The sequence below is a fragment of the Lepidochelys olivacea genome (assembly GCF_965140295.1).
Source record: "Lepidochelys olivacea isolate rLepOli2 genome assembly, chromosome: 6".
NCBI lineage: Eukaryota > Metazoa > Chordata > Testudines > Cheloniidae > Lepidochelys > Lepidochelys olivacea.
This window is the reverse complement of record NC_140416.1, coordinates 71,416,340-71,442,161: the sequence shown is the minus strand read 5'-3', so window position 1 is coordinate 71,442,161 and position 25,822 is coordinate 71,416,340. Positions and strand designations below refer to the sequence as shown.

The window sequence follows — 25,822 nt, the reverse complement described above, 5'->3', positions numbered from 1 at the left end:
AGGAGGTCGAGGAGGAGGTGTTGTGAAGCCACAGATGGGGTGTGCAAAAATCAGGAGGTCCGGGGAGAAGTGCAGCCAGAACCTCAGTGAGAGGTTCTGCAAGTGCTGAAAGAGGCAACAGGTGGCTGGTCCTGCCACTTGGTGTCAGGGCAGGACACAAGGACGAAGAAGTGAATCGTATGAAGCACAAGTGCATACAGGTGTTTTCCTGGCATGGTTTGGAGAAGGACTGGCTGGATGTTGTTCAGCTGACTTAGGTTGCCCGTCAGGGAGGCCAGGGTGGCTCACAGGGCAGGGGTCTGAAGTCAAGTTCTGGAGGGCCAGGGGTGAGGGGTGGCTGGGGAGCAGTTTCCCACAGGACCTGCTCCAGGAAGACAAGAGAAGCAGAAGGAGGCAAGGCCGCCATCACCTCCTGGACCAGATGACAATGATAACCCCATGCGCTGGCTGAGCATCATGGGCGTCCATCAGTCCCTCCAATCATAGTCCAAGAGGACTCCAATTCTGGTGGTGCAAGCCAGGACCAACCTCTGGCATAGCAAAGGGGACTCTACCACTTGCACACTATGTGTGCACTGCAATTAAACACCCATGGCTGGCCAGCTGACTCAGGCTCACAGGGCTTGGGCTTAATTGCGGTGTGGACATTCAGGCTCAGGCTGGAGCCTGAGCTCCGGGACCCTCCCCACTTGTGGAGTTCCAGGGCTCAGGCTGGAGCCCAAGCCTGAATGTCTACGTGGCAATTAAACAGCCCAGCAAACCAGAGTCCCGTGAGCCGGAGTCAGCTGGCAAGGGCCAGTCACAGGTTTTTAAATGTAGTGCACATATATATATACCCTACAGTGTGGATTGTGTGGCAGGGGTTCCGCTAGGAGATTGGAAGGTGTGTAATGAATGAGGCAGGGGATTGTAGGAAGAGAAAGGATGATCTTATGGTTAAATCAGTTGAATGATTTCCTGGAGAAGTGGAATCTATCTCTGCGAGATAGTTTCTGTGTGAGGCAAGTCATGGATACCAAACTTTTCACAAGTGATAATCATTTGTGTTCCTGATTTTCTGATTAGGGACCCTGGGATCTAATTTACAAAAGTGCTTAGCACTCACATATGCAACTGAAGTCAGTGGGAGCTGTAGTGCGAACATATTAAGTGGTATAAAATGCTAAGTACTCTCAGAATGCTAAGTAGAAAAAATAGTTTGTGACAATGTAATTGAGGAAAGTATAATGCATACGTAGAAATTAGCTGAATGAAGGATACACAGGCAACTTTGCTTCTGGCATTTCTTAACTTTTGAATGCTTGACTTTGCAACCTTAACAGTTGTTCTTTTAACATAGCTGTTTGTGTGCAATTTCCTAGATTTTTTAAAAAGCAAACTGAAAATTCAGAAATTCCATTATGTGATATCTTCTTGACACCTATATGTTTCTTCTGCAGAGTTGGAACCCTAAGAGTTGGAACTTCACAGAACTCTGCCATTTGAGTTAATGGGGTAACTGATAGAAGTAGTAGGTTGTAAACGTCTTTGCAGGTCAACATTAGAGGGGGATAGGACACTGGCAGTGTGTTTCAGAGAGATCTGGTGAAACTCAGGAATCTTGGGTTTCATTCCAGGCTCTGGAGGAGAGTAGATCTAATGAACACAGACCCTGTTGCCTCTTTTCCCCCAGATTTGACCCCTTCTGCACTACATATCATCCAATTTATTCTTGACCCAGGTCTGTCTTTTCCCCACTCTCATCTCCTTTTTCCAGTCCCACTCTCTTTACCTACCCGGTCTCAGTCTTCACTGCTCAGGCTTCTTATACTAACCACAGTCTCCTTGCCAAGCAATCCTAGTCTCCACCTCCAGGTTCTCTTAGTCCCTCTCTCCCCCTCCCCACATCCAATCCCAGTCTGCTTGCCCAGCCAATCCTAGTTACTTTCTCCCAGCTCCTCATCCAGCTTGTCCTCTGCTTCTCCCACTGACTCCCAGTTCTAGTCTCTCTCCTTAGGCTTATCCAATCCAATCTCACCCATCCCCTTCCTGCTGACTCTTTGCTGCAGTCTGCTCCCCTCTGTGGATCCTTGTCTCTTTGCACAGCCAGTCCGAGTTCTCCCCCGACACCTCAGCTCCTCATATGATCTCAGCGTCCCACATCTCCCTCCAGCCAACTGAACCCTAGTTCCCCTCTCTGTTTCCGTCATGATCTCTCAGTCCCATTCCCCTTCCCTGCAGCCTGGATTCCAGTCTCAGCTTTCCCTCCCTCCAGATTGCAGCTTCTTTGCCCAGCCAGTCCCAGTTTCCGTCCTCACTTCTGGTCCCACTCTTACCTGATTCTGTGTCCTAATCTACTCCTCCCTTCCCCCCGCCCCCATCCTGTCTGGATTTTGTCTCCTTTGCATTTGAATCAGACTGCTTCCTCCTCCACACTGCCTGGCTGCCAGTTGGAGAGAGAGGCTCCCTGCTCTCCATTCAAGTGTCTGGCTCCACCACAGCATGAAACAACTGGTAGCATCAATTATAGGGAAAGACCACTTTTACCCCTGTGTTCCTGGTCTGGAGGGAACATATCAGTTGCTCAGTGGAGAATATGCATGCACAGTCCCGTCACACATAGGAGCTATAAGGGGATGGAGCATCTCTTTAAGCATGGTTCAGACACAGTTTGGTCAGCTCTAGGTGCTGTGAGAATCTGTCTACACAGCAACTAGACACCCGTAGCTGGTCCGTGCCAGCCAACTCGGGCTCACGGGGCTCAGGCTGCAGGGCCGTTTCATTGCTGTGTAGACTTCCAGGCTTGGGCTTGAGCCCAAGCTCTGGTATCCTCCCACCTCTCAGGGTCCTTTAACAAGAAACAAACTCCACCAGCCAATAAATAAAAGCATCAAACCAACCCCTTTAAATCATCCCATTCAGAGGAATATATTGTTAAACTCTCCCTAAACCCGAGCCAAATCTTACAGGACTTTTGTGTCATCATTAATTGCAGTAGAATCTTCCTAAAACAATAGTTTTATAGTCGTTTCCCCTGTTATACTAGGGGAATCAATTACTGATGTTCAGAAGGAGTATTATATATCTGATTATTTGTAATATTTATACTATAACTGTAGTAAATTTGCTGTTTTGAGGGGTACTACTATAGCTAACATTCTAGAAATCCTCTGGTTAAAAGCTATTTTCAATATTCCTAATCTACAGATTTCTTAACCTTATGCAGTACATGTTGTGGAATTTTTTTTAAGTATGTGTGTTGAACAATTTTATCTTGAAGGCATATGGTTTGTTTCTAATTAGTTTTACTGCATGTTAGGTATTCCACTCGAAGAAGAAGAGGAGATGGATGAAGACACTTCCTGGATGGGCAAACTTCGTTCACTGATATACAAAATCAAAGGCCCACCAAAAGCAGAAAAAAAAGAGCCTACAGAGGTGGAGGAAAAGTCTCCCAGTAAGTTTTTTAAAGTGGTACGTCTAGTACTGCATATTTCTCTTACTCTGCAGAAGTTTCAGTGCTGTAACATTTTTTCTCATAAAAGTTTGTATGAATAAAAAGACATTTTTTATACAGCAGAACGAAGAAGGGAGCTGTATCTTTAAGTAGTTTTCAGACAGTTAAAAAAAGCATCTGGGCTCCAGGCCATGATTAAATGAGTTTTTATTAGAGATGGATCTGAATCTGTGGAATAATTCAGATCCAGAGTTGAACTTCGTGGATGCATACTGGCGTAATGGGTCAAAGCAAAACAAAAACTCAGTGTGGTGTTTAGATGGTGCTTGTAATTATTAGAATTGGGAGCACTGGCTGTTGGGAGTCTGAAAGGACAGGAAACAGGAAGGAGTGGGGAGGAGTTGAAGAGGCTGAGGGAGAGCTACTGAGGATGCAGTGGCAGCTTGGAAAAGAGGTTTCCACTTTAAAAAATAAAGTCCTGTTGAAGTTTGTTCGTACCTTGCTTGGCTACTACAACACTCAGATTGTGGGAAATCCAGATCTAGACTTGCAACTTGTTACCTTGGACCCATGTCTGCTTCAGATTTCTTCTGAAACTTACCATTTTCCACTTTATACCTTACCTACATTTAACTTTTCCACAGTGCCTATTCCAAAGGCTGTATGTTTTCCACTGCCATGATTCCTGTGACAAAAAACTTATCTCTTTCCCCTGTCTTTCACTAAGCAAAACTTTTCCATGGATTTTTACATATTAGTGGTTTGATTCTATTCTGTGTTTTAGCCCAGAACTCGCAGCCCAGGAGGGAAGGGGGCTAAGGTAGCTTTGAGACTCCTTTGTGCCATTCTTACCCTAAGTTGTTCCAGCGTCCACAGCATGATTAGACAGCATTCAGAGCTGTCTAATTTACAGCCATCTCCCCAGGCTGCCCTATGGGCTATGGTGCTACAAGGAATTTTCACATCATTGTGTGCTGAAATCCTGTCACTGGCACCCATCCAATCCCCAGTCCCATTCTCCATATGACAGAGCTTGCAGATGGGTCCTCAGAAGTAAGCCTTGTGGCTCTCTTCCTAAGTGCCTGCACCAGGAGAATCCTCCCATAATTTGAACCAGGGTTTTAAGGGCCCCTTTACGCCATTCTAGCCCTTTACGTAAGCCATTGTTTTTAAATTATTAAATGATAGGTATATAAACTTTTATAATGGAGAATAAACTCTCTTATAATTTAAATGTTGTTCCATGGCTTTTCTTTTTCTTTTCCAATTTTACTGAGATTGTTACTTTTTTATTTTTGACCATCACTTTCTCATTTTTTTGTTATAAAAAGCAACCAGCACCACTTAAACTTAATCATCTTTCCATTGTTCTTACATTTCATTCCATCTACAATTATTAGTGCTAAAATATGTAGTTGGTTTTTGAGTATAAAAATAAAAACAGCTCTTTTGATCTAGTAAAGTAGGGGATAAGAAAAGAACTATGAAGAAATGAATATTAGGAGAGTTTCACTATTTGAATGGATTTAGCAGGGATGGAATATCCTGAATAAGACAAGTGTTTCCACCACTCACGGCCCATTTCTGTGACAATTACTAATGAGTAATCCCAATGAAGTCTATGAATTATTCATGTGAGTGCTGTGTATGGTTGTACATTTTGCTGTCTTTTGAAAATTTTCTACTTTTTTGTCTGAAACACCAAATATTCATCAGATACAATTATACATATCTATAATATGTATTTTCCCTCTATTGAAACCCAGGTAATAATTTCTTGTAAGCCCTTTACGTGGTGTTTGGGACTACTGAAATAGGAATACTATTATCTAGGCATTTTATGTCAGTTTTGCACTTCAGTACAAATTCTGTGTACAATGAAAGCTGTGCTATCCAGCACTTTACCAACCAGAAAGCTCTATAAACCGGCATTTCTGATCTTCATTGAAATCCAGTTGGTGTGGGGCCGGCAGGCTCCCTACCTGGCTCCACGTGGCTCCCTGGAAGCGGTGACATGTCCCTGCTGCTCTTAGGTGGAGGAATGGTCACAAGGAGTCCGGAGTGCAAGAGAGGCTCAGGGCTGGGGCACAGGGTTGAGACGTGGGAGGAGGTGCGGGGTGCGGGCTCTGGGAGGGAGTTTAGGTGTAGGGGGGGCTCGGGGCAGAGGGCTGGGGTGTGGGAGGAGATTCGGGGTGCTGAATCTAGATGGCAATCACTTTGGGTGGCTCCCGCAAGCGACGACATGTCCCTGCTGCTCCTAGACAGAGGCGTGGCTATGCAGCTCTGCGCACTGCCCCCGCCCTGCCTCGCCTCGAGCACTAGCTCTGCAGCTTCCATTGGCCAGGACCCATGTCCAATGGGAGCTGCAGAGATGGCGCCTGTGGGCGGAGGCAGCACACATTGCCTCCTACCTGCACCTCCGCCTAGAAGCAGCAGGGACATGTTGCTGCTTGCAGGGAGCCGCCCGGATCCAGCACCCCAACCCTCAGTCCTGCATCCCCTCCTGCACCAAACTCCCTCCCTCTTAGTTAACTGGAATTTTCAACTTGCCGGCACCCCCCCATTCCCCCAGGATGCTGGATAAAAAAGCTTTTACTGTATATATCTTTGGCCTGAGGTGAAATAATGTTCCAGTGTTTAATATAATAGTTCATTGTGCACCATGTTCCCATAAATCTTTAGCGCATGCCTTCAGAAACAGAGACCAGAGTAAAATATTGTCTTGTTATGATCAGTCTGTCTGAAAACTTTACTCTTTAGTTCTTCAATCTTGTTGCCTTTTTCATTGACCTTTCATCTTATTCAAAATATACATGGGGGAAAGAACTGATGTAATTTATCAGAAGAATTATTTAACTCTCATGTCATAAAGCAGGGTATTGTAGGTACAACCACAAAGGAGAATAAGTGGAATGTATCCCCATAACTTTGCAGTGTTGAGTTAAGCTATGAAATATTCTTCTTATAAAGGTGTATGCAAGTATTAACACAAGTGTTTGAAAGGTGTGCAGAGACTCTGAATTTAAAAGAAGAAGAAAAAGCAGCAGTCCCAGAGGCTAGAGGAATACCTTACACCTTAAAAAAAAACCAATCCCTGGTGTCCAGCAGCATGCACAATGGAGCAAGGGGCTATGGAATTACAGGTGAAAAGTAGAGAATTTTTTGAGGAAGACCACTTCTACCATTTTGTTACTGTTTTTTTAAATTCGTTGTTAGGAACTGAGAGAGGAATAGTGGAACATAAGAATGGCCATACTGGGTCAGACCAAAGGTCCATCTAGCCCAGTATCCTGTCTTCTGACAGTGACCAATGCCAGGTGCCACAGAAGGAATGAAAAGAAAAGGTAATCATCAAGTGATCCATCCCCTGTCACCCATTCCCAGCTTCTGGCAAACAGAGGCTAGGGACACCATCACTGTTCATCCTGGCTAATAACCATTGATGGACCTATCCTCCATGAATATCTAGTTCTTTTTTGAACCCTATTATAGACTTGGCCTTCACAACATCCTCTGGCAAGGAGTTCCACAGGTTGACTGTGTGTTGTGTGAAAAAATACTTCCTTTTGTTTGTTTTAAACCTGCTGCCTATTAATTTCATTTGGTGATCCCTAGTTCTTGTGTTATGAGAGGGAGTAAATAACACTTCCTTATTTACTTTCTCCACACCAGTTATGATTTTATAAGATCTGTATCATCTCCCCCCTTAGTCGTCTGTTTTCCAAACTGAAAAGTCCCAGCCGTATTAATCTTGCCTTTTTGTGAACCTTTTCCAATTCCAATATATCTTTTTTGAGATGAGGGGGGGGCCACATCTGCACACAGTATTCAAGATGTGGGCGTACTATGGATTTCTATAGAGGCAATATGATATTTTCTGTCTTATTATCTTTCTTAATGATTCCCAACATTCTGTTCGCTTTTTTGAGTGCCGCTGCACATTGAGTGGATGTTTTCAGAGAACTATCCACAATGACTCCTTGAGTGATAACAGCTAATTTAGACCCCATCATTTTATATGTATAGTTGGGATTATGTTTTCCAGTGGGCATTACTTTGCATTTATCAACATTGAATGTCATCTGCCATTGTGTTGCCTGATCACCCAGTTTTGAGAGATCCACTCTCTCCCTCCTCCCTTACCTCCCTCCATTCTGAAAACTGACAATTTACTCCCATTTACTCCTAACCTTTACTCCTACCATTTACTCCTACTCTTTGTTTCCTATCTTTTAACCAATCCATGAGAGGACCTTCCCTCTTATCCCATGACAGCTTACTTTGTTAAGAGCCTTTGGTGACGGACCTTATCAAAGGCTTTTTGAAAATCTAAGTACACTATATGCACTGGATCCTCTTTGTCCACATGCTTGTTGACCCCCTCAAAGAATTCTAGCAGATTGGTGAGGCATGATTTCCCTTTACAAAAACTGTATTGACTCTTCACCAACAAATTATGTTCATCTATGTGTCTGACAACTTGATTCTTTACTATAGTTTCAACCAGTTTGCCCGGTACTGAAGTCAGGCTTACTGGCCTGTAATTGCTGGGATCACCACTGGAGCCCTTTTTAAAAATGGGTGTCACATTAGCTATCCTCCAGTCATTTGATTTAAATGATAGGTTACAGGCTACACTTAGTAGTTCTGCAGTTTCACATTCAATTTACTTCAGAACTCTTGGGTGAATACCATCTGGTCCTGGTGACGTATTACTCTTTAGTTTATCAATTTGTTCCAAAATCTCCTCTAATGACACCTCAATCTTGACAGTTTCTCAGACTTGTCATCTAAAAAGAATGGTTCAGGTTTGGGAATCTCCCTCAGATCCTCAGCCAGGAAGACAGATGCAAAGAATTCATTTAGGTTCTCCACAATGGTCTGATCGTCCTTGAGTGCTCCTTTAGCATCCCAATCATCCAGTGGCCCCACTGGTTGTTTAGCAAGCATCCTGCTTCTGATGTACTTAATTCTTTTTTGGTCTTCCTAATTCATAGATATTTCATAGATATTTAGGTCAGAAGGGACCATTATGATCATCTAGTCTGACCTCCTGCACAACACAGGCCACAGAATTTCATCCACCACTCCTGCAAAAAACCTCTCACATATGTCTGAGCTATTGAAGTCCTCAAATCGTGGTTTAAAGACTTCAAGGAGCAGAGAATCCTCCAGCAAGTGACCCATGCCCCATGCTACAGAGGAAGGCGAAAAACCTCCAGGGCCTCTTCCAATCTGCCCTGGAGGAAAATTCCTTCCCGACCCCAAATATGGTGATCAGCTAAACCCTGAGCATATGGGCAAGATTCACCAGCCAGATACTACAGAAAATTCTTTCCTGTGTAACTCAGATCCCACCCCATCTAATATCCCATCACAGGCCATTGGGCCTATTTACCATGAATATTTAATTACCAAAACCATGTTATCCCATTATACCATCTCCTCCATAAGCTTATCGAGTTGAATCTTAAAGCCAGATAGATCTTTTGCCCCTACTGCCTCCCTTGGAAGGCTATTCCAAAACTTCACTCCTCTGATGGTTAGAAACCTTCATCTAATTTCAAGTCTAAACTTCCCAATGACCAGTTTATGTCCATTTGTTCTTGTGTCCACATTGGTACTGAGCTTAAATAATTCCTCTCCCTCTCCAGTATTTATCCCTCTGATATATTTATAGAGAGCAATCATATCTCTCCTCAACCTTCTTTTAGTTAGGCTAAACAAACCAAGCTCCTTGAGTCTCCTTTCATAAGAGAAGTTTTCCATTCCTCGGATCATCCTAGTAGCCCTTCTCTGTACCTGTTCCAGTTTGAATTCATCCTTCTTAAACATGGGAGACCAGAACTGCACACAGTATTCCAGGTGAGGTCTCACCAGTGCCTTGTATAACGGTACTAAAACCTCCTTATCCTTACTGGAAATACCTCTCCTGATGCATCCGAAGACCGCATTAGCTTTTTTCACGGCCAAATCACATTGGCGGTTCATAGTCATCCTATGATCAACCAATACTCCAAGGTCGTTCTCCTCCTCTGTTACTTCTAATTGATGCGTCCCCAGCTTATAACTAAAATTCTTATTATTAATCCCTAAATTAAAACCTTAAACCTTAAAGTGTAAAACCTTACACTTCTCACTATTAAATTTCATCCTATTACTATTACTCCAGTTTACAAAGTCATCCAGATCCTCCGGTAGGATATCCCTGTCCTTCTCTAAATTGGCAATACCTCCCAGCTTTATATCATCCACATACTTTATTAGCATACTCCCACTTTTTGTGCCGAGGTCAGTAATAAAAAGATTAAATAAGATTGGTCCCAAAACAGATCCTTGAGGAACTCCACTGGTAACCTCCCTCCAGCCTGACAGTTCACCTTTCAGTAGGACCCGTTGTAATCTCCCCTTTAACCAATTCCTTATCCACCTTTCAATTTTCCTATTGATCCCCGTCTTATCCAATTTAACTAATAATTCCCTATGTGGCACGGTATCAAACGTCTTACTGAAATCTAGGTAAATTAGATCCACTGCATTTCCTTTGTCTAAAAAATCTGTTACTTTCTCAAAGAAGGAGATCAGGTTGGTTTGGCACAATCTACCTTTTGTAAAACCATGTTGTATTTTGTCCCATTTACCATTGACTTCAATGTCCTTGAAGTCCTTGAATTATATTTTTACATTTCATTTGTCAGAGTTTATGCTGCTTTCTATTTTCCTCACTAGGATTTAACTTCCACTTTTTAAAGGATGCCTTTTTGCCTCTAACTGCTTCTTTTACTTTGTTGAGCCATGGTGGTACTTTTTTTGGTTCTCTTAGTATGTTTTTTAATTTGAGGTATAAATTTAAGTTGAGCATCTATTATGATGTCTTTAAAACGTTTCCATGCAGCTTGCAGGGATTTCACTTTTGGCACTGTACCTTTTAATTTCTGTTTAATTAACTTCCTCATTTTTGTGTAGTTCCCCTTTCTGAAATTAGATGCTACAGTGTTGGGCTGCTGTGGTGTTTTCCCCGCAACAGAGATGTTAAAGTTAATTATCTTATGGTCACTATTACCAAGCAGTCCAGCTATATTCACCTCTTGGACCAGATCGTGTGCTCCAGTTAGGACTAAATCAAGAAATGCCTCTCCTCTTGTGGGTTCCAGGACTAGCTGCTCCAAAAAGCAGTCATTTAAGGTGTCAAGGAACTTTATCTCTGCATCCTGTCCTGAGATGACATGGAGTAAAAAGTACAACAGTTTGTAAGACTGTACAAGATATCAAAATAATTTTCCTATGTGCTATAGTTCTCACGAACATTTTTATAGTCATAGTGCCTATAGGTCAACCAAGTTGGGATCCTATTTTGCTAGGGGTCAGACATAACAGGTGGATGAAACAAAGAAATGGGTCAGGGTGCAGAGGAAGTGAGTTGAGGTATCAAAAATAGTAAAATGTGCCCAATTCTTAGCCAGTCAGGAGCAGTAATCAGAAATTTGCTCTTCCTTAGTCACTAGCATTTGACAGTTTGTATGCTTTATGGAGGAGGTCAATTTTGAGGAGGAACTTAAAGGAGCATAAGATGGTGGCTTTATGGATTTTTATTGGTAGTTTTCCCCACTCGTAAGAGGCAACAAGGGAGAAAGAACAAAAGTGCTTGTCAGAGAAATGGAGAATTAGGCAATCAAGCAGGCATCATTGGTGAAGTGAAAGTGGGAGCCAAGCTTGTGATAAAATAATAGGTGAGATAGATAGGGCAGAGCTAAGTTGTGCATATTCTCTCTTCATGTATTGCAAAAATATGTCCTAATTTTTCCTCTCTCCAACTTTTTTTTAACATTTCTCTGATCTCCTAATGTGAGAATGCTGTCCAGGTTTTCAGTTATTTATCAGTGCCGTAAGGTCATTTGTATATTTTTATTAAACAATACTGTGTCCATCAAGACTTATTCAAAATCAAAGTTACAAAACTTTAAAGTTTACTAAGCCTTTAATATCCAAACCAAAGTTGTAAAACTTCTTATCTACTGCACACACTGCAGCCTAAATCACATCGAGCCTGTGGCTAATAACCATATAGATCTTGCTAAGCAAATCCAACATTGTTTGATAAGTCAAATCCATAGCTCCCGACAGAAAGAAAGTGGGTCTATTTCCTGGCAGCTAGAAACTTTGGAGGAAAATGCTGAATCTAACGTTTCCAGGTATAGTTTATTGGTTTTTAAGTAAAAGTGACAAATGCTAAAAAGTGCAGTGTTTGTAACAATGACACAGTCCCATCTTTTTTGAGCCACACATTCAGGTCATGTTTAACTCTTTCCACTTCTTTCAGCGCAACACTACTAAGAGCCAACTTCTTTCTGCCCACACTGCCAAAATTCTTGTCCAGCCCTAATCATCCCACACCTTATCGACTGTAATCTCTTCCTCTCTGCCCTCAGTGCCCTCATTTCTTCCTATTAAGTCCATTCAGAATGTTGTTGCTAAAATAATTTTACTGGTTCATTGCTCCATACTCCTATAGGCCCTAATTTTTCCACTTCTGAACCTATTCAATATATATCTTTTTATCTTATTTACCTTAAAACCCTTTTTCTTACTAGCCATAATCTCCATTAGGAGATCAACAGAAATAAGAGCCCACTCCTTCAAGAAATCTTATTGGAGCTCTCACAAAGATAAAATTGTTCTTTGGATCCCAGAAGCATTTCTTTACAAAGGTCATCTCTCCTTTCTACACATCAGAGAGTTTTACCCTTTTTCTGCTCTGACCCAAAGCTTGAGAGAGTAGTTCTAGTATAAATTGGATCTAAGCAGCGTGGTACAAATATTTCTCATATGTAGTGAGTGTTCTAAGCCATCAGCATTATTTTCTCATTTCCATCCACTGTGTCCTCTGACATAAATCCTTAAAATCCTCCCTAGCCAGATGATTCATTTGTGACTCAGTCAGATTTATGTAGCATACAGCAAGTTAGTTCTTAACAGTATAATGGCAAATTCCACCCATTCTGTGACAGCATCTTGGACCAAAAAAGCATCTGCATCAACCAAAAAGAACTTCAGAGTGGCCATGTTCTCCACTATTAACAATTTTTATTCTCTATTTCAAGTTGATATTTTATTTCTTAATGGACAGGGACAATATTTAAGGAGAAGATCAAACTGGAGGAAGGGGTAGTGCCTGGGAAGTTGCCCCCTCAGAAAATAATGGTTACTTTCAACCAAACTGGAGCAGGGAAGGTAGGGAGCACTGGGAGAATGATTTTTCAGCTGTAGAGGGAATTCATGGACTGGCAGAGTAGGCAAGCTGCAGGGGGGAGCTGAATTGAATTGTTTTGGAGAAAAGGGTTCACTTACATCAGTGAAACTCTGTAGCTTCTTATATGGGGAAGTACATATGTTTTTCAAGTGCTTGCTTGTGTCCATTCCATTGTAGGTGTGTGTGCTCGCTGGAAGTTTTTACCCTCAGTGGTATCCGTAGGGAACCGGCTCTCGTGCCTTCTGTAGTGACATACATATGTGCCGGTATAAGGGCACCGCTGCCTCCCCTCCCTCAGTTCCTTCTTACTGCCAGTATCGGTGCTGGAAAGCTCCCCTTTCCCTAGCAAGTGGTTCCCATTCAGTGGTTCTTTGAACTTTTTTCTTTGTAAACAGTTGTAGTTACTGTTCTTAATAGTTTAGTGTACTTGAGGGCATGGCTGCACTTGCAGATGTAGAACACCATGAGTTAAACCAGCCCTCAGAGACTGCAGTAGGGAAAGCGCTGCAGTGTGTTCACACTGACAGCTGCAAGCGCACTGACGTGGCCACATTTGCGGCACTTGCAGCGGCATTGGGAGCGGTGCATTATGAGGAGCTATCCCGCAGAGCATCTCTTCCCATTCTGGCACTGTGGCTTGTGGGAAGGGGGCAAGGGGTGCGGGGCATTCTGGGTCCTCTCCTAAAGCCTCGTGATGCATCACTTCGCATCCCAGCAATCCCTGTGCTCCCGTCCACATTTGGTGCCATCTTTCAACATTTTTGTATTGAGCACTCTGTCTTTTCTTTCGGTCTATGGGAATGGAGCCCAAAGTGCTGAGGAATATGCTGATTGGTCTCACCAGCACGTCACGTTTGGCAGTCGAGTTACTCCTTAATCTACAAACTGACAGTGAGGAGTCCGACGATGATGTCGACTTGTGTCATGCATATGACACAAGATTGCTTGTGGCATTCATGGACATGCTTACCACCGTGGAACACCGCTTTTGGGCTCGGGAAGCAAGCACTGAGTGGTGGGATTACATTGTCATGCAAGTCTGGGATGAGGAGCAGTGGTTGCAGAACTTTCAGATGAGAAAAGCCACTTTCATGGGACGGTGTGATGAGCTTGCCCCCACCATGCAGCTCAAGGACATGAGATTGAGAGCTGCCCTGCAGATGGAGAATCGGGTTGCTGTTGCAATCTGGAAGCTGGCAACTCCAGACAGCTATCGCTCGGTCACTAACCAGTTTGGAGTGGGAAAGTCGACTGCTGGAATTGTGTTGGTGCAAGTTTGCAGGGCCATTAATCGCATCCTGCTCAGAAGAACTGTGACTCTGGGTGACATGCATGACATTGTAGCTGGCTTTGCACAAATGGGTTTCCCTAACTACAGAGGGGCAATAGATGGGACGCATATTCCAATTCTGGCACCAGCCCACCTAGCCTCCGAGTACGTTAATTGGAAGGGGTATTTCTCTATGGTTCTCCAGGCGCTTGTGGATCACGGTGGACGTTTCATTTCCGGGCCAGCCTGCGTTAATATCAAGGTGCATGACGCACACATCTTTTGGAACACTGGCCTGTTCAGGAAGCTGCAAGCCAGGACTTTCTTCCCAGACCTGAAGATCACCATAGGGGAAGTCGAAATGCCCATTGTAATCCTTGGAGACCCTTCTTACCCTTTAATGCTGTGGCTCATGAAACTCTACACAGGGAGCCTTGACAGCAGCAAGGAGCAGCTCAACAACAGGCTGAGTTGGTACAGAATGACTGTGGAGTCTGCTTTTGGCCATTTAAAGGGCTGCTGGTGCTGTCTGTATGGGAAGCTGGACTTGGCCAATGACAACATCCCCACGGTTATATCCCCATGCTGTACCCTCCATAACATTTGTGAAGGGAAGTGTGAAAGATTCACTCAGGCATGAAACTCAGAGGTTCAACACCTGGAGGTTGAATTTGAACAGTCAGAGAGCAGGGCTATTAGAGAGGCCCAGCATGGGGCTGCAAGGATTAGGGATGCCTTGAGGGAGCAATTTGAGGCTGAAAGCCACCGGTAATGTTTGGTGCCCTGCACGGGAGTGAGGAGCGGTGGTTCCAATGTTAGTAGGAATCTGTGTTTGCTACACTGACTTGCAGTGCCTGTTGCTTTCCTGGGCTAAGGTATCTGTTACTTAATGCAATAATAAAGAATGTTTTCAAAGCCAAAAAATCCATTTATTGGAAAGAAACACAAATGCTTGGGAAACAGAAAGGGCGGGGTGGGTAACGGTTCAATCACAGATTTGCATATGTCCTGTTATCATACTCAGCCTTCCTGTCAGTAGTGCTGTGCAATGAGTGTTGTACCTCAGGCTGGCAAAATGCATGGTGATGGGGGTTGAGTGCAGTGGGTAAGGGTCGTAGTTTGCAGGGCTGGGTGGTCAAGCTGCAGATATTGGAGGCAGCTGGTGGCGATAAGAACCCGGATGTAGGGGAAAGTGGATTGGAGGTGACATGGGGGCACAAGGGAAAGAGTTTTGGGACAAGGGCTGTGGGGGGGGGGGGGGGGACAGGGGCAGTGGCCATAGTACTCTGCCTGCATTGCTACGAACGCCTGCATTGAGCTGGCTTGGCGCTCCATAATGCTTAGCAGCCACCCCATGCTTTGGTGCCAGTGATCCGCATTCTGCTGATGGACCCTCCTTTCACTCTCCCGCCACTCCTGCACTTTTTGATTTTCATTAAGGGACTGCTGCATTACTTCATGCAGCATGCCATCTTTGTTTCTACATGGCCTCTTCCTAATTCTTTGGAGTCTTTCAGCCGGTGATAACAAGGACGGCTGAGATCTCAAGGTTGCATCTATAAAGCCAAAATGCAACACTTAACAGAGGCAGCATTGTTCACACCAGACAGAGCAATGATTCAGCCATACTTAAGACAACCCAGTCTATACAGTAGCAGAATTTGCCCATCCCAAAGGGAGCACACATAACCCACAGGAGAACCAAAATGGTGAGTAAGCACAGGGGCAAGGGGGACTGATTGTTTCATGGCCGTACTGTCCTCTGGGTTTCTGTGCCTGGGGGAGAGCTAACAGATGCAGGGGTCCCCTATACTGAACACTGTCCCCACATTTGCCACAGAGTTCATCCTGGAAGATATCTCGCTGCTGAGGGTAGCCTGGGAAGCAAGGGAGGGTCTTCTGCTACAACTCTGCTTCCACCCTGGCCCCTATGCAGCTTGCCTGTGTGCAGGAATGGTCCGCCCACCCCTCACGGCACAGTCGCGCAGGCATGTTACCTTTACTGGGACAAGGAGCACAGTGGCTCTCCCAAGAAACCTGCCAAGTGCATTGTCTAGCTTCTGCATGAGACCTTTGAAGAGATCACTGAAGCCGATTACTGCGATGTGAGAGAGCACATCAACGCCCTATTCCGCATCTTTGCATGCATGCAGCCCTAACCCTCCTCGCCCCAAGAGCCCGCACCGAACAACTTCCTTCCCAAAATAAAAGCCGCTTACCGGGAACCTCCTCTGGTGTTTGTCCTTTCCCAAGCATCGACCGCTGCGACTGGCTACCTTCCTCCTGACTTGAGAACAGCTCCTGGCTGCATGCATCTAAGGATGCCGGGGTGTCTCCCTCCTCCTCATCACCCTCACTCCCACTTTCCTCCTCCTCCTGCCCTGTTGAATTGGACTCTGAAGTGTCCATGGTGGTCCTCGGAGTGGAGGTGGGGTCGCCCCCAAGTATTGCGCCCAGATCTTTGTAGAAATGGCAGGTCGTGGGGGCAGCACTGGAGCGGTGGTTTGCCTCGCGGGCTTTGCGGTAGGCATTCCACAGCTCCTTCTCTTTAACCCTGCACTGCAGTGTGTTCCGGTCATGGCCCCTTTCCATCATGTCCCTTGATACCTGCCCAAAGGTATCATAATTCCTGCGGCTGGAGTGCAGCTGGGACTGGACAGCTTCCTTCCCCCAAACACTGATGAGGTCCAGCACCTCTCCATTGCTCCATACTGGGGATCACCAGGCACATGGAGGCATGGTCACCTGGAAAGTTTCGCTGAAAGCACTCCACGCCTTGCTGAGCAAACAGGAAGGGGGTTTTCAAAATTCCCAGAGAATTTAAAGGGTGGGTCTGATGGTTGATCACCTGAGGGCAGGGCAGTAGAGTTCAAAGTGATGACAAGAGTGTCTAGAACAGGCATTGTGGGACACTTCTGGAGACCGATCAGAGCGCATTAATAGACCAGGGCATCCACACTGGCGTTGCGGTGCTCCAGGCGGGGTGCAGCGTTATGCTTCTCGTTGAGGTGAATTACCAGGAGCGCTCCAGCCTCAGAGTCCAGGCGCTCTACATGCCTTGCCAGTGTGAATGTGTCGTGAGTTAGGGCACCCAGGGCTGCTTTAATGCGCTTTAACCCGCAAGTGTAGCCATGCCCTTAGTGATAGATAGTCCCCCGAGGTACTTAGCCCAGGGACGGGGCACGCCCTGCTCCCCTGGCTTCAAGCCTTGCAATTGCTGTAAAAAGCCCATGCCAATCAGCGATTTAAGCTGTTTAAAGTGTCTGGGTGAGTCCAACATTCGCGAGAAGTGTTGTATTTGCAAGGGATTCAAGCCCCAGACTAAGAAGGAAAGAGACATTAAACTGTGAGCGCTCCTCATGGAATTAGTGCTGGCACTGTCCTTAGAGCGAGCATATTCAGACACAGTACCAAGTACCTCAGCATTGACAAGAAGTGCCTCCCTCCTCCCAGCACCGAATTCCTCTCTGTGCCGATCCCTGTCGCCGGTACCAGCCAAAAGGTGTAAGAAACATGAGGAAATGGGGCACTCCCCAGGCACCCATAAGGGCAAGGATAAAGGAGAATTGGAGCCTAGACGGGCTTGGGGTATCTCGCTGTCTCCGAAATCCAGTCAGGCAGCAACCTCACCAGCTGAACATAATCCATCTTACGCTCTAGGGCCATGTCAGCAACCTCTGGAGCTGCACCCCGGATCACAGACCCTCAACCAGGCTGTGAGTTCCTGGCACAGAACGCTGGACTCCAGGCATTGATCCCTGGCATGCGAGACTACTGCTAAGGCCCCTTCATATGTGGCTGTCATTGGTTTATTCCCCAGCCAGACACCCCTTAGACAGGCTCTTCACAATCCCGCCCTGGACACTTTCCTCCCTACAGTTGTGGTCCAGATCCCATCCTGTGATGGAAGGTGTTCCATTGATGACTCTAAGTCCCATAGCATCCCTAGTGTCAGATGCATCCGACCTTGGTTGGGGAGCGCATGTAGGTGCCCTCAAAACTTAAGGGCTATAGTCACTAGAGTTGTTGCTTCACATAAATGTCCCAGAGCTCAGGGCCATCCATCTAGCTTATGAGGTATTTCTTCCCCATCCGTGTGGTCACATGGTACAGGTGCTGACAGACAACGCAGCCACCATATTCTTCTATGTCAGTAGACTGGGGGGAGCCCAGTCATCCGCCCTGTGCCAGGAGGCCCTTTGCCTGTGGGACTTCTGTATCCAGCATGCAATCCACTTGGAAGCCTCCCATCTCCCTGGAGTTTGGAACACGCTGGCAGATCGCCTAAGCAGGTCCTTCTTCTCTCACCACGAGTGGTCCCTCCATTTGGAGGTCATCAGGGTGCTCTTCCACAGATGGGGAGCTCCCCAAGTGGACCTGTTTGCTACCAAGCAGAACAGAAAATGTCATCAGTTCTGCTCTCTGCAAGGCCTCGACAGCAGCTTGTTATCCAACACCTTTCTTCTATCATGGTCGGCTCAGAGGATTTCATCCTGGATCACTATATGCGTCCGTACCTCTCACAAATTGACGTGGGTGGTGCCTCCACTGTTAGTAACTGCTCACTCCGTGAGGGCTCAGGCAACGTCAGCCAAATTTCTGGCCCATGTCCCCATCCGGGACATCTGTAGAGCTGCAACATGCTCGTCGGTACACACCTTCATGAGGCATTACACCATCACCCACAGGCTAGAGATGACGCTGGATTTGGCAGAGCTGTGTTGTAATCGGCACATCCATGAACTCCTACCTGCCTTCAAAGGTACTGCTCGCAAGTCACCTACAATGGAATGGACACGAGGAATAACTCAAAGAAGAAAAAACAGTTACTCACCTTCTCGTAACTGTTGTTCTTCGAGTTGTGTTGCTCATGTCCATTCCATGAACCACCCTTCTTCCCCTCTGTTGGAGTCCTGGCAAGAAGGAACTGGGGATGAGGACGGGGGGCGGGGGGGTTGCAGCGGCGCCCTTCTACAGGTGCATATGTGTGCTGCTCCAGAGGGTGCCAGAGCCGGTCCCCTACAGATACTGCTGAGGGTAAAAACTTCCAGCACTGGTGCATGTGGTGAACACACACACCTACAATGGAATGGACATGAGCAACACATCTTGAAGAACAAGTTACGAAAGCTGAATAACCATTTTTTTCCAGCCAAAAGTGGCAAGGGCTGAGAAACAGATAGAAAGCAGTGGTATAGCTGTAATTTTTAAAGGAAATTAGCTCTCTTCCCACCTGTTTATAATAAATAAGAGAGGTACCTTTTGTGTTTGTTTCAATATTTGTTTAGTCCTATCTGGGCAGAGGACTTTAACATTTTTTCTCACCACAGGAAGTTGGCGGGGAAGGTAGGGGTCTCCACCTCATTTCTCCCCACAGGGGTTGCAGTGGTAATGTTATGATATAGATTGGAACATGTTTGTTTGTTGGCTTGCTTGTTTGGTTTGTTTTTTTCTTTCTTTCTTTGGATTAACATCTCTACCAATCCATCCAAACTTGTTATGAGTTAATTAAGAATAGTTAATCTCAAGACTTATGTCATTCAGAGTGCACATTCTAACCAGCATTTTAATAGTGGTAACTTTCAGTCGAAGTTCTAGTGCTGAGTTTTCACACAATTTGTGGAGGTAATCTTCTTGTAAGCAGTGGGAGCAGGCATGGTTTGCAGTCATTGGTTACAGGCCTCCAGGCTTTACTGGGAAAAATGAACATGAGTGCATAACTCAGACTGTCTATTAGCTGAACTTTTGTATTTGACTTAAGGATAGTTAGACATAATAATTGTGTAGTGTTCACAGACTGAGCCAAATTCTTCCCTTGTGTACTTCAGTGAAATCCTCTGAGTTACCACAAAGATTAATTTGGTCCAGTGTGCTAATGCTATCAACACGCAACAACTTTGTTTCTGTAGAAGTTATACAACTACATTTTCGTGTAACTCTGCTGAGCAATGTTATACTTTATGACCTTTCTATCCAACTAAGCAATAATGAGGATAGTCAGGATACACACATTTTTCTTCTTATTTTTACTTCTCTGAGTGACCTGCTCAAACAAGATAAAAAAAAAAAAGCTTTACTGCTAACTGGGGTAGCTGTCAATTTTCATTTGAGTAGCAAAATTGAATTACAGTCTCTCAAATACAAGCAGTTGCTCAATCAAGGCTCCTTTCATGCTGTGTCACTGTGCTGATGACATTTTATAGATTAAAATAAGGTTAACCAGCTCCTTGCTGCCTCACATACTTGGAATGTGCTTCAAAATTAGCAATGACATCTTCGAGGTGGCAGCGTGGTGCAAAGTTGACATACCTGGGATATGAGGGTGGTATTAAATAATGCTCTTCATCATTCTGTTGTTGCATACAGTATGTGTTGGAAACAGTCAAGAAAGAGGGCAAGCAGAAACAGACTAAACATATCTTTTATCATCAACCCACTTAAACATCTTACCTGAATTTGTAAACCATTCACATGCTTCATAAAATAAGGTTATGATTGAGACCTAAATCCACAAAAACAAGATAAATCTGAGCCGAAGCTACTACATTACCCCTGGAGACCTTGGTGTTAAAATGCAGCTGAAAGGTAGTAGATAAGTATATTAAAAAAATTGACACCATTATTTTGGATCAACTTTATTGTGAACCAGTGCTGCCTCTATTCCCTTCCTCTTTTTTGTTGTCTCTGCCCCTCTGCTACTCTCTGTTGTCTTTTGTTTGTGTGTGGGCTGGCAGAAAAGAGAAGCATATTGAATTCTGATCCCTGGAGTGCTGTGTGCCTTTGCTTGAGAGACCAGGAGACTACTAGCATGTTATACCACATAGCAGAGCAGAGGATTAGAGAGACAGGAAAAGGGATACCATAAAACAGGAGGCAATAAAAAAGAGAATCAAAGGGAGGAACTAGAAAAGGGGGTGGAGTGGAAAATTAATCCATCAAAGTAAAGGAGAGCATAGAGAAGAAAGTCAGCACATGTAAGGGGGAAGATGACTTCATGGAAAGAAAATACACAGTATACAATACTTTGTATAGCACTTACCATCTTTGTAGGTTCATTTTACAGTTCTAAGTTTAGAATTAAACTAACTACTTATATAACCACCAACTGCCATCAAAAATTGTTAAAAAAATAAATAAAAATTGAAAATATAGGTCTCTGAAAACTACCTTAAAGGTGACCTGTAAATGAACTTAAATTTTTAAAGGGAAGACATTCTGCTACTGACAATATAAAACTCACTTTATTTTTGTTTCTTGTAGCTCTCATGACATCTATTCTTTTTGTAGATGGCTGTCTCTTGCTTTGATGAGACAAATCAGCTTGCTGGTAGTATCACAGCTACCTTAGAGACGTGTTGGAACATGCAGCTGACCTACATAGGTCAAATCATTCAAAGGTTGGTTGTAAACCCAGCCAATATCTCCCTGTGGAAATAGGCTTGGGGGGAGGGAATTCACCTCATAAACTTTTCTCTAGCAAGGAAACTCAAGGGGGAAAACAATTTATAGTCTGGTTCCCCACAGAGACTTGGGACCTTGCAAATATTTGGGTAGCCTGCGGGATTCAGTTTTTGATATGAAACTTCCAGCACCATGCATTTCACTTGAGTAGGAGCCAATTGGCCATTACAGGCATGAATACCGCAGGACCTAATTCAAAAAAAGAGGGTGAATTTTCATTTGTTAATATTTTGAATGTCTCCATTTTATCTTTACAATGAAATAAGACCTTTTGTTCAAGGTGATAAAGTGTTTAAAATTCTATATGCGGGTCAACTTTAAAAACAAGAGACTCACCATTACTGCATTTAACATAAATATTTCTTCACAATTGTGACTTGGCTCAAGCAACATAAATTTTGTATCCATTTTGTACACTGTATTATTATGAACAGAGCTCTGCAAAGCTTGACAGCTTTAATCTACAGGAGTTTTTAATCTACAGGTGAATTTCATGAAGTTCTAATTCTTTAACCAAAAATGATCATAGAACTGTTTATGGTTATCTTCACTGCATAGGAATGAATGGATAAACTTGGCAGCGGAATACATTCAGTTTAAATTTTGGACCTAAAAGAGATGGAAAATGTCTCTTTTCTATAGCAGACTAATTGAAATTATTACATCTGCTATTGTTATCCATGCCCAAGTCAACAAAAAGAAAGCCTTTTCAAAATTAAAAAAAAAATTACAGGAAATATTAGGAATTTAACTAATGTAACTGTTGCAGGGTGACTGGCCCCTGGAAGAGGAGGCAGGGTCCAGTGCACCTGTGATTATTTACCTGCTGCCCAATAGGGCTTAAGGGAAGGCACCTGGGCCTTACAAAGTGGGAGACAGTAGCAATACTCACTGACCTCTCTCAACCTAGGGAAGTAAAGATGCTGCTAGAGGAAGAGATGTGAGAGGCTCCAGGGAGCTGGAGGCTCCTGTAACAGACCTTGAGTAACCAAGGGAGGGCCAGGAAAGCAGCAAGGGGCTTAACTGCTGACCTCTTTGAGCTAGAGAGAGTAAGGTGAGGAAGCCTGAGCCCTGCCTGGGAAGGGCTAGAGTGGCTGCTTGGTGAAGAGAAGATTGGGACAGAAGAATTGCTCCAGGACTGGCAGAAGAGGCCAGAGATGAGTACGAGCTTTTGTGTTACGGTGATAAACTTTATTTTGGGGCTTTGCGGAGTGTTTTGAACTGTTTATGTTATTCACCCAGCCCCAGGCAGGGGTAGAGTTAGCCAAAAGAAAGCCTGTGTAAAGTTTATTAAAGAATCCTAAGAGAAGGGAGAACTGAGACAGACCTTTGTAGAGTCACACATGGAAAGCAGGGGGCACTAGAGGGCAAGCCCACCCTTTCCAGGAATACATTTATAATATTTAGGCTCTGATTTTTAAAGGGATCCAAACTTGGCCTGTAATTTATGAGCAATCTTTTGTGGTAGATCACTGTTAATTCTGGTTACAAATAATAGCATGTAGACCTAATTTGTTTTGTCACTAATTAGACTGCGTCATGGTAACATTTTTATCCACAATAACGGCAAATGGAGTTATCTGCAGATACCCAAAAATCATGCCCTTAAACCAGTTTGATACCCAGTGGCTCCTGCTAAAATGCTTTTTATATTCTATGTGTCTGTTTCTTTCTTTTCTGTCAAAGTGGCATGTACCATAAAGTGAATGGAAGAGGCCCCTAAATAATGGTCTGATCTCACAAGTGCTCTGCTCAGCACTCCCATCTAATTTCAGTGCAATTTCCATGTAAGCAGTACTTTCACGGTGTCAGGCCACATGTTTATTATATATCTTTTCATAGATAAAAAAGTGGAAAAAATTAATCATAATCCTGAATTGTAAATTAAGTAATAAAATGAACAGCTGTTCTTGACTGCAATCAATCATTATAACTTGTAAATGCAGCCAGTGGTTATATCATAATAGATGCTTCAGGACATATTAATCACTTTAAGGTTCTCTAAAATATTGGTTTCTTAGATAAACGAAGCCTGTTCCTAACCACAAACAAAACCCTACTGCATATTATAAATGGTCATTTCATTGCAAGGATATTTCTGACGAACATTATTATTCAGTTGGTTAACCGATTTAAGGAATAATGCATGACATACTCATTATCTCTGAGTGATTGATGACTGCCTGGAGGTATTTCAATAATGGCCCAAGGGAGACAGCCATTGAATACACACAGTACTGTATATATTACTCGTAACATCAAAGATAACTGACATTTAATAAAAGAACGCACTGAAAATGAAAATTTGATTGTCATTACAGTATTCTTTGTTCTATTGTGATCTGTTCTATTGGGTATTTCAGCTTAACTGCAGCTTGAGGGCAGAACCAGACCTGTCAGGGGAATGTCCCACTTTCTGAAGTTCTCTCTAGTTCTTTCTGCTCCACACTGGCAAGTGGCTCAACCAGATTTTCCTGATGCAGAGGTGTTCTGAGGAAAGTTCCAAGAGCATAAGAAAGGTCATGCTGGGTCAGACCAATGGTTTATTTAGCCCAGTATCCTGTCTCTGAAAGTGGCCAGTACTGGATCTTAAGGGGAATGTACAGAAGAGGGGAGGTGGGGTAATCTACCACTGTCTTTCCCTCACATCTTCTGGTAGTCAACGGTTTAGGATAACCCTGGGCATAGCATTGCATTCCTGACTTTCTTGGCTAATAACCATTGATGGACTTATCATCCATGAACTTATCTTGTTCTTTTTTTAGCCCAGTTATACTTTTAGGCCATCACAACATGCCATGGCAATAAATTCCACAGGTTAATTGTGCATTGTGTGCAAAAGTACTTCCTCATATTTGTATTAAACCTGCTGCCTATTAATGTCATTGGATGACACCCCCCCCTCACTTTTCTATTCACTTTTTCCACACCATTCATGAGTTTATAGACCTCTGTTATCTCTTTTCTAAGCTGAACAGCTGGTTAGAAAAAGACTTGGAGTTGTATGCAAAGAAATTGTCTACTGCTTTGATTCCTGCTTTGTTCAGGGAAATGGACTCTGTGTGTCCTTTGTGAATAACAGAAATGCGTCAAAGAGGCACAGTCATCATTTTTTCGTCCTAACTCTCAGGACCTCGAATTTTGGCCAATTGCTTGGGTTAGAAAAGGGTAGCAATATCATTGGGTTCAAGGTTTCATCTCAGAGGAACATTTAGATGAAGATTGCCGTTATGGAAAACAAGTGGCGCCACAGAAACCAAAACTCAATTCTTATTGGAGCCTGTTGGAAATTCTGATCTCATACACAGGCATGCTTCGATGATCCAGAATTCATATGATACCTATGCATTAATTTTGGGTATCACCTCCACAGCTGCAAATGAAATCAATATATTTGAAAATCATAAAATCATAGGACGGGAAGGAACCTTGAGAGGTCATCTAGTCCAGTCTCCTGCACTCATGGCAGGACTAAGTATTATCTAGACCAGTGGTTCTCAAAGCCAGTGCGCTGCTTGTTCAGGGAAAGCCCCTGTGGGTCAGACCAGTTTGTTTACCTGCCGTGTCAGCAGGTTCGCCAATCGTGGCTCCCACTGGCCGCAGTTCACTGCTCCAGGACAATGGGGGCTGCGGGAAGAGCGTCCAGCACATCCCTTGGTCCGCACCGCTTCCCGCAGCCCCCATTGGCCTGGAGCAGCGAACCGCGGCCAGTGGGAGCTGTGATCGGTTGAACCTGCGGATGCGGCAGGTAAACAAACCAGTCCGGCACTCCAGGGGCTTTCCCTGAACAAGCGGTGAACCGGCTTTGAGAACCACTGATCTAGACCATCCCTGACAGGTGTTTGTCTAACATGCTCTTACAAATCTCCAATGATGGAAATTCCACAACCTCCCAAGGCAATTTATTCCAGTCCTTAACCACCCTGGCAGTTAGGAAGTTTTTCCTAATGTCCAACCTAAACCTCCCTTGCTGCAATTTAAGCCCATTGCTTTTTGTCCTATCCTCAGAGGGTAAGAAAAGCAATTTCTCGCACTCCTCCTTGTAACAACCTTTTACGTACTTGAAAACTGTATCATGTCCCTCCTCAGTCGTCTCTTTTCCACACTAAACAAATCCATTTTTTTTAATCTTCCCTCATAGGTCTTGTTTTCTAGATATTTAATCATTTTTGTTGCTCTTCTCTGGACAATTTTTCCACATCCTTCCTGAAACATGGTGCCCAGAACTGGACACAATACTCCAGTTGAGGCCTAATCAGCGCAGAGTAGAGCAGAAGAATTACTTCTCGTTTCTTGCTTACAACGCTCCTGCTAATACATCCCAGAAGGATGTTTCCTTTTTTTGCAACAACGTTACACTGTTGACTCCTATTTAGCTTGTGGTCCACTATGACCCCCAGATCCC

General features: G+C 44.1%; 1 protein-coding gene across 1 annotated transcript in view; it reads left to right on the top strand.

The window, feature by feature from the left end:
* The window catches only part of RYR3 (ryanodine receptor 3), a gene marked incomplete at its 5' end in the record, with an annotated part of 579,989 nt that overhangs the window by 271,090 nt on the left and 283,077 nt on the right, over positions 1-25,822 (top strand). The window contains one exon of the mRNA XM_084631721.1: positions 3,299-3,436. Coding sequence (XP_084487847.1) covers positions 3,299-3,436 — 138 coding nt within the window. The remainder of the gene's footprint in view (positions 1-3,298; positions 3,437-25,822) is intronic.